The sequence below is a fragment of the Melospiza melodia genome, unplaced genomic scaffold, assembly GCF_035770615.1.
Source record: "Melospiza melodia melodia isolate bMelMel2 unplaced genomic scaffold, bMelMel2.pri scaffold_261, whole genome shotgun sequence".
NCBI classification, from domain to species: Eukaryota; Metazoa; Chordata; class Aves; order Passeriformes; family Passerellidae; genus Melospiza; species Melospiza melodia.
The window spans coordinates 1-8,526 of record NW_026948583.1 but is presented as its reverse complement, the minus strand read 5'-3'; the positions used below and the strand labels follow the sequence as shown (position 1 = coordinate 8,526).

Genomic DNA, 8,526 nt, shown 5'->3' with positions numbered 1-8,526 from the left:
ACCTCAACGCCCAGGTCTGAATCCGGTGCTGATCCAGCATTTTCTCCATATTGATCCAGCATTGATCTGGGATTGATCTGATATTGGTCCAGCATTGATCCGGCATTGATTTAGCATTGATCTAGCCTTGGCTCACTTTTGAGTCAATATTGAGCTGGCATTGATCCAGTATTGATCTGGTATTGATCCAGCACTGATCCGGCACTGATCCATCATTGGCTCAGTATTGATCCAGCATTGAACAAGCATTGATCTGCCATTGATCTCGTATTGATCCACTATCAAACCAGTGTTAATCTGTCATTGGCTTAGTTTTGATGTGGTATTGATCTGGCATTAATCCAGCATTGATCAGGCATTGATTCGGCATTGATCTGGCACTGACCCAGCATTGATCTGGTATTGATCCAGTATTGATCCAGCACTGATTCGGCATTGATCCAGCATTTGCTCAGTATTGATCCGGCATTGATCTGGCATTGATCCACCATTGATCCAGCATTGATCTGGCATTGATCCACCATTGATCCAGCATTAATCCAGCATCGATCCAGCATCTATTTGTTATTGATCCAGCATTGATCCAGCATTGATCTGGCTTCAATCCAGTACCGATCCAGCCTCTCTCCAGTGGGGCTGGCACAGCCCCCATGGCACAGGGGGGTTCCCCCCACATTCCCAGATTCGGGGTCACTGGGTCGGCGTTCCCCCCCAGATCTGTGGGGCAGAGCTCTGGGGGGCTCTGTGGGGCTGGGGGGGGTCCCTGGGGTCCCTGTCCCCCCCAAGACACCAGACAGGAGTTGGGGGGCACAAGAAGCTTTATTGGAGGCTGAGGGGGGAACAGGGGGGAGACCCCCAAAGGGGGGAGCTGGGCCCCCCAATGGAGGGGCTGAGCTGGGCAGGGGGGGCTGCCCTATAGATTGTGAGTGTCTAAATTAGGGGCTGCCCCATAGCGGGGTGAGGGGGCTGTCCTATAGCAGGGTCAGGGGGCTGCCCCATAGCAGGGTTTGGCAGGGGCTGCCCCATAGGGGGTGCATAGGGACGGGGGGCTGCCCCATAGTGGAGTTAGGGGGGTGCCCTATGGACTGTGCGTATCTAGGGGGGTCTGCCCCATAGCAGGGTTTGGCAGGAGGCTGCCCCATAGCAGGGTGAGAGGCTGCCCTATGGACTGTGCGTATCTAGGGGGGGCTGCCCCATAGCGGGCTTGGGGGCTGCCCCATAGTGGGGTCAGGGGCTGCCTATAGATTGTGAGCATCTAAATGAGGGGCTGCCCCATAGCAGGCTTGGGGGCTGCCCTATAGCAGGGTTAGGGAGCTGCCCCATAGCTGGGTGAGGGGCTGCCCTATAGATTGCGAGTATCTAAATGAGGGGCTGCCCCATAGCAGGCTTGGGGGCTGCCCTATAGCAGGGTTAGGGAGCTGCCCCACAGCTGGGTGAGGGGCTGCCCTATGGATTGTGCGTATCTAAAGGGAGGGGGCTGCCCCATAGCAGGCTTGGGGGCTGCCCCATACTGGGTCAGGGCCTGCCCTATAGCAGGTGCATAGATGGGATGGGGGCTGCCCCATAGCTGGGTGAGGGGCTGCCCTATAGATTGTGCATATCTAGAGGGGCGGCTGCCCCAAAGCAGGCTTGGGGGCTGCCCTATAGCAGGGTTAAGGCGCTGCCCCATAGCAGGGTCAGGGGGCTGCCCCATAGTGGAGTTATGGGGCTGCCCTATGGACTGTGTGTATCTAGAGGAGGGGCTGCCCCATAGGCTGTGCATAGCTGGAGTGGGTGGGAGGCTGCCCCATAGCAGGGTCAGGGCTGCCCCATAGCAAGGTTTGGGAGGGGATGCCCCATAGAGGGGTCAGGGGCTGCCCCATAGCAGGGATGGGGGCTGCCCCATAGCAGGTGCATAGATGGGATGGGGGGCTGCCCCATAGCGGAGGTAGGAGGGTGACCTATAGGCTGTGCGTATCTAGGGGGGGCTGCCCCATAGCAGGGATGGGGGCTGCCCTATAGGCCGTGCCTGTCTAGCAATGGGGCGCTGCCCTATGGGCCGTGCATAGCTGCAATGCGTGGGGGGCTGCCCCATAGCGGAGCTAGAGGGGTGACCTATAGACTGTGCATAGCTGGAGTGGGTGGGGGCTGCCCCATAGCAGGGTCAGGGAGCTGCCCACAGTGGAGTTAGGGGGTGCCCTATGGGCCGTGCATAGCTGCAATGCGTGCGGGGCTGCCCCATAGCGGAGCTAGAGGGGTGACCTATAGACTGTGCGTATCTAAAGGGGAGGCTGCCCCATAGCGGGGTCAGGGAGCTGCCCCAGAGTGGAGTTAGGGGGTGCCCTATGGATTGTGTGTAGCTAAAGGGGGGCTGCCCATAGCGGGGTCAGGGAGCTGCCCCAGAGTGGAGTAAGGGGGTGCCCTATGATTGTGTGTAGCTAAAGGGGGCCTGCCCCATAGCGGGGTCAGGGAGCTGCCCCAGAGTGGAGTTAGGGGGTGCCCTATGGATTGTGTGTAGCTAAAGGGGGGCTGCCCCATAGCGGGGTCAGGGAGCTGCCCCAGAGTGGAGTTAGGGGCTGCCCTATAGGCTGTGCATAGCTGGAGTGGGTGGGGGGCTGCCCCATAGCAGGGTTTGGGAGGGGGTGCCCCATAGGGGGGTTGAGGGGCTGCCCCATAGACTGTGCGTACCTAAAGGGAGGCTGCCCCATAGCAGGTGCCCCATAGCAAGTGCATAGATGGGATGGGGGCTGCCCCATAGCGGAGTTGGGGGCTGCCCTATAGGCGGTGTGTATCTAAAGGGGGGGGCTGCCCATAGCAAGGTTTGGGGCTGCCCCATAGCCGGTTTGGGGCTGCCCCATAGCAAGTGCAGAGATGGGATAGGGGCTGCCCCATAGTGGAGTTAGGGGGCTGCCCTATGGACTGTGCGTATCTAAAGGAGGGGGTCTGCCCCATAGCAGCGTCAGGGGGCTGCCCCATAGAGGGGGTGCAGAGCTGGAGTGGGTGGGGGGCTGCCCCACAACGGGCTCAGGGACTGCCCCATAGCAGGGTCAGGGGGCTGCCCCATAGCGGGCTCAGGGGCTGCCCCATAGCAGGGTCAGGGGGCTGCCCCATAGAGGGCTCAGGGCTGCCCATAGCAGGGTCAGGGGGCTGCCCCATAGAGGGCTCAGGGGCTGCCCCATAGAGGGCTCCAGGGCTGCCCCATAGCGGGCTCAGGGGCTGCCCCATAGAGGGCTCAGGGGCTGCCCCATAGCAGGGTCAGGGGCTGCCCCACAGCGGGCTCCAGGGCTGCCCTAGGGACTGTGCTTATCTATCAATGCGGGGCTGCCCCACAGCAGCGTTGGGGGGCTGCCCCATAGCAGGGTTTGGGGCTGGCACATAGGAGGCTTTTTTTTGGGGGGGGCCCAAAAGCAAGATTTGGGGTGCCCCATAACTGATTGGGGGTCACACAGAGGGATCTGGGGCTGCCCCACAGCGGATTTGGGGCTGCCCCACAGCTGTTTTGGGCCGCCCCACAGCGGATTTGGGGCTGCCCCACAGCAGGTTATGGGGTGCCCCACAGGAGGTTATGGGGCACCCCACAGCCGTTTTGGGGTCACAAAGCAGGTTATGGGGTGCCCCATAGCAGGTTATGGGGTGCCCCACAGGAGGTTATGGGGCGCCCCACAGCCGTTTTGGGGTCACACAGCAGGTTTGGGGCGCCCCATAACTGTTTTGGGGTGCCCCATGACTGTTTTGGGGTGCCCCATAGCAGGTTTGGGGTGCCCAATAACTGTTTTGGGGTGCCCCACAGCAGGTTTGGGGTGCCCCATAACCATTTTGGGGTGCCCCATAGCCATTTTGGGGTGCCCCACAGCAGGTTTGGCCTGCCCCATAGCAGGTTTGGGGTGCCCCATAACTGTTTTGGGGTGCCCCATAGCAGGTTTGGGGTGGCCCATAGCAGGTTTGGGGTGCCCCATAGCAGGTTTGGGGCGCCCCATAACCATTTTGGCCTGCCCCATAGCAGGTTTGGGGTGGCCCATAGCAGGTTTGGGGTGCCCCATAACCATTTTGGGGTGCCCCATAGCAGGTCTGGGGTGCCCCATAACCATTTTGGCCTGCCCCATAGCAGGTTTGGGGTGCCCATAGCAGGTTTGGGGTGCCGCATAGCAGGTTTGGGGTGCCCCATAAACCGTTTTGGGGTGCCCCATAGCAGGTTTGGGATGCCCCATAGCAGGTTTGGGGTGCCCCATAGCAGGTTTGGGGTGCCCCATAACCATTTTGGGGTGCCCCATAGCAGGTTTGGGGTGCCCCACAGCAGGTTTGGGGTGCCCCATAGCAGGTTTGGGGTGCCCCATAACCGTTTTGGGGTGCCCCATAGCCGTTTTGGGGTCTCACACGGCCTCCTGCGCCTGCCGGAACTCGAAGACGCTGCCGCGCTCCAGGAAGGTCCGTGGGGCCTGTGGGGTTGGGGCGTTTGGGGCGTTTGGGGCGTTTGGGGCGTTGTTTTGGGGGTCCCGGGGGGCCCAGAGGTCCTGGGGGTCCGGGGGGTCCCGGGGGGCGCCCCCAGCCCCGTCCTCGGGGGGGCCGAACCCGCCCCCGCCCGGGGTCAGCAGCCGGAACACGTCCTGTGGGGAGAGAGCGGGTTGGGGGTCAGGGATTGAGGTTTGGGTCAGGGATTGAGGGTTTGGGGTTTGGGGTCAGGGTGTGGGGTTTGGGGTCAAGGTTTGGGGTTTGGGGTTTGGGGTTTGGGGTATTTGGGGTTTGGGGTGTGGGGTTTGGGGTTTGGGGTCAGGGTTTGGGGTTTGGGGTCAGGGTGTGGGGTATTTGGGGTTTGGGTATTTGGGGTTTGGGGTTTGGGGTATTTGGGGTTTGGGGTGTGGGGTTTGGGGTTTGGGGTCAGGGTTTGGGGTTTGGGGTTTGAGTTTTGGGGCCAGGGTGTGGGGTTTGGGGGGTTTGGGTTTTGGGGTCAGGGTGTGGGGTTTGGGGTTTGGGGTTTGGGATTTGTGGGTTTGGGGGATTTTTGGGGGGTTTGGGGTGTGGGGTCAGGGGCTTTGGGTTTGGGGGATTCGGGCTTTGGGGTCAGCGATTGGGATTTGGGGTTCGGGGGATTTTGGGGGGATTTGGGGTCAGAGTTTGGGGTCAGGGTGTGGGGTTTGGGGTGTGGGGTATTTGGGGTTTGGGGTCAGAGTTTGGGGTCAGGGTGTGGGGTTTGGGGTTTGGGGTGTGGGGTATTTGGGGTTTGGGGTGTGGGGTATTTGGGGTTTGGGGTATTTGGGGTTTGGGGTATTTGGGGTCAGGGTTTGGGGTTTGGGGTTTGGGGTCAGCGATTGGGATTTGTGGGTTTGGGGGAAATTTGGGGGTTTCGGGGTTTGGGGTCGGGGGCTTTGGGGTTTGGGGGATTCGGGCTTTGGGGTCAGCGATTGGGATTTGGGGTTTGGGGGATTTTGGGGGATTTGGGGTCAGAGTTTGGGGGTCAGGGTGTGGGGTTTGGGGTCAGGGTGTGGGGTTTGGGGGCGTTTGGGATTTCGGGTTTGGGGTCAGGATTTGGGGTTTGGGGTTTGGGGTTTGGGGTCCAGATTTGGGGTCAGCAATTGCGATTTGGGGTATTTGGGGCTGGGGGGATTTGGGGGGTTTGGGGGATTTGGGGGGTTTGGGGGCTTTGGGGTCTGGGGGATTTGGGGTTTGGGGATTTGGGGTTTGGGTTTGGGGGGTTTGGGGGCGTTTGGGGTTGGGGGGTTTGGGGTTTGGGGTTTGGGGTCAGCGATTGGGATTTGGGGTTTGGGGATTTTGGGGTGATTTTGGGGGAATTTGGGGTGATTTTAGGGCAGTTTTGGCTCACCCCCGGCTCCACGCAGACCGAGCTCTTGCCGCCCAGGTTGATGGGGTTTGAGGGGATTTTGGGGCAGTTTTGGGGCAGTTTTGGGGCAGTTTTTGGGGTGATTTTGGGGCAGTTTTTGGGGCAGTTTTGGGGCAGTTTTTGGGGTGATTTTGGAGCAGTTTTGGGGCGGGTTTTGGGGTGATTTTGGGCAGTTTTGGCTCACCCCTGGCTCCACGCACACCGAGCTCTTGCCCCCAAGGTTGATGGGTTTGAGGGGATTTTGGGGCAGTTTTGGAGCAGTTTTGGGGATATTTTTGGGGTGATTTTGAGGCAGTTTTTGGGGCAGTTTTTGGGGTGATTTTGGGGCAGTTTTGGGGCAGTTTTGGAGCAGTTTTTTGGGGTGATTTTGGAGCAGTTTTTTGGCAGGTTTTAGGGATGATTTTGGGGTTATTTTAGGGGTTTTTGGCTCACCCCTGGCTCCACGCAGACCGAGCTCTTGCCGCCCAGGTCGATGGGGTTTGGGCTGATTTTGGGGCAGTTTTTGGGGTGATTTTGGGGCAGTTTTTGGGCAGGTTTTGGGGATATTTTTGGGGTTGTTTCAGGGGTTTTTGGCTCACCCCTGGCTCCACGCAGACCGAGCTCTTGCCGCCCAGGTTGATGGGGTTTGAGGGGATTTTGGGGCAGTTTTTGGGGTGATTTTGGGGCAGTTTTTTGGCAGGTTTTAGGGATGATTTTGGGGCAGTTTTGGGATATTTTTGGGTTGTTTCAGGGGTTTTTGGCTCACCCCTGGCTCCACGCAGACCGAGCTCTTGCCGCCCAGGTTGATCACTCTCCCGTCCCTCCGCAGCAGCAGGTTCAGCCCCGGCGCCCCCGGGAGCCCCCCTGGGAGAATTTGGGGGTCAGGGGGCGTTATTTTGGGGGTCCCGGGGGGGTCTGGGGGGACCCCGAGGGGGGGATCTGGGGGGGGTTCTGGGGTTCTTGGGGGGGTGTGTGAGTAATTGAGGGGGTCCCGGGGGATTTTGGGGGGGTTATGGAGGATTTGGGGGGGGGGTCCCAGGGATTTTGGGGGGGATTTGGGGGATTTGGGGGTGTGTCCCGGGGGTCCCCTGACCTGGCACGCCGTAGGGCCTGTTAGGGGTGGGGGATTTTGGGTGGGGTTTGGAGGATTTTGGGGGGGATTTTGGGGAGGATTTGGGGGGATTTTGGGGGGGATTTTGGGGAGGATTTTGGGTGGGATTTTGGGGGGATTTTGGGGGGATTTTGGGGAGGATTTTGGGTGGGATTTTGGGGGGGATGTTGGGGAGGATTTCGGGGGGATTTTGGGGTCCCTCACCCGCCATTCCACAAGGTCTGGGTTATGGGGGGATTCGGGGGTGCTTTAGGGGATTTTGGGGCAATTTTGCAAGGGGTTTGGGGTATTTTTTGGGGTCTCTCACCCGCCATCCCGTAGCGCCTGGGTTATGGAAATTGGGAGATTTTGGGGGGATTTTTGGGGTGAATTTGGGTATTTTTTGGGGTCTCTTGCCTGCCATGCCATCGAGCCTGAGTTATGGGAAATTGGGAGATTTTGGGGGATTTTTGGGGTGAATCTGGGTATTTTTTGGGGTCCCTCACCTGCCATCCCGTAGGGCCTGGTGGCTCAGGGGATTTGGGGGTATTTTAGGGGATTTTGGGGGTGTGTTTCGGGGGATTTTGGGGGGATTTTTGGGGTGAATTTGGGTATTTTTTTGGGGTCCCTCACCTGCCATCCCATAGGGCCTGGTGGCCCGGCGCTCGCTCAGCACCGAGAGCTGGGTGGGCGCCCGGAACTGCAGCTCCCGGACCACCCCATCCCCGCCCCGGTGCCGGCCCGCGCCCCCCGAGCCCGCCCGGAGCTCGAAGCGCCGCAGCACCACCGGGTACCTGGGGAGAAATGGGAAAAACGGGGTAAAACCACCCAAAATCACCCCAAAAATCACCCCAAAATCACCCCGAGCCCGCCCGGAGCTCGAAGCGCCGCAGCACCACCGGGTACCTGCAAAGGGATGGGAAAAACGGGGTAAAACCCCTCAAAAATCACCCCAAAATCACCCCAAAATCACCCCGAGCCCACCCGGAGCTCGAAGCGCCGCAGCACCACCGGGTACCTGCAGGGGGATGGAAACAACGGGTAAAACCACCAAAAATCACACCAAAATCACCCAAAATCACCCCGAGCCCACCCGGAGCTCAAAGCGCCGCAGCACCACCGGGTACCTGCAAAGGGATGGAAAAAACGGGGTAAAACCCCCCAAAAATCACCCCAAATCACCCAAAAATCACCCAAAAATCACCCCAAAATCATCCCGAGCCCGCCCGGAGCTCGAAGCGCCGCAGCACCACCGGGTACCTGCAAAGGGACACAGAAAAAGGGGGTAAAACCACCCGAAAATCACCCCAAAATCACCCGAAAATCACCCCGAGCCCGCCCGGAGCTCGAAGCGCCGCAGCACCACCGGGTACCTGCAAAGGGATGGGAAAAACGGGGTAAAACCCCCCAAAAATCACCACCAAAATTACCCCAAAATCACCCCAAGCCCGCCCGGAGCTCGAAGCGCCGCAGCACCACCGGGTACCTGCAAAGGGGTGGAAAAAACGGGGTAAAACCCCCCAAAAATCACCCCAAAATCACCCAAAAACCACCCCAAAATCACCCCAAAATCACCCCAAAATCTCCCCGAGCCCGCCCGGAGCTCAAAGCGCCTCAGCACCACCGGGGTACCTGCAAAGGA

General features: G+C 59.6%; 1 protein-coding gene and 1 long non-coding RNA gene across 2 annotated transcripts; both read right to left on the bottom strand.

The window, feature by feature from the left end:
- Window positions 1-800: 800 nt before the first annotated feature.
- On the bottom strand, window positions 801-3,056 carry LOC134433781 (uncharacterized). The gene is made up of 2 exons (XR_010031718.1): window positions 2,242-3,056; window positions 801-2,094 (listed from the first exon to the last, which is right to left on the bottom strand). It is a non-coding gene; the product is annotated as an uncharacterized LOC134433781 (long non-coding RNA).
- A 768-nt stretch (window positions 3,057-3,824) lies between these two features.
- On the bottom strand, window positions 3,825-8,370 carry OPLAH (5-oxoprolinase, ATP-hydrolysing; the record flags this gene model as incomplete). The annotated part of the gene is made up of 8 exons (XM_063182491.1): window positions 3,825-4,583; window positions 6,561-6,658; window positions 7,518-7,678; window positions 7,746-7,790; window positions 7,858-7,902; window positions 7,967-8,011; window positions 8,213-8,257; window positions 8,326-8,370. Coding segments are annotated over 8 exons (718 nt in total), but the record flags the coding sequence as incomplete, so codon positions are not given.
- Between the last annotated feature and the right edge of the window lie 156 nt (window positions 8,371-8,526).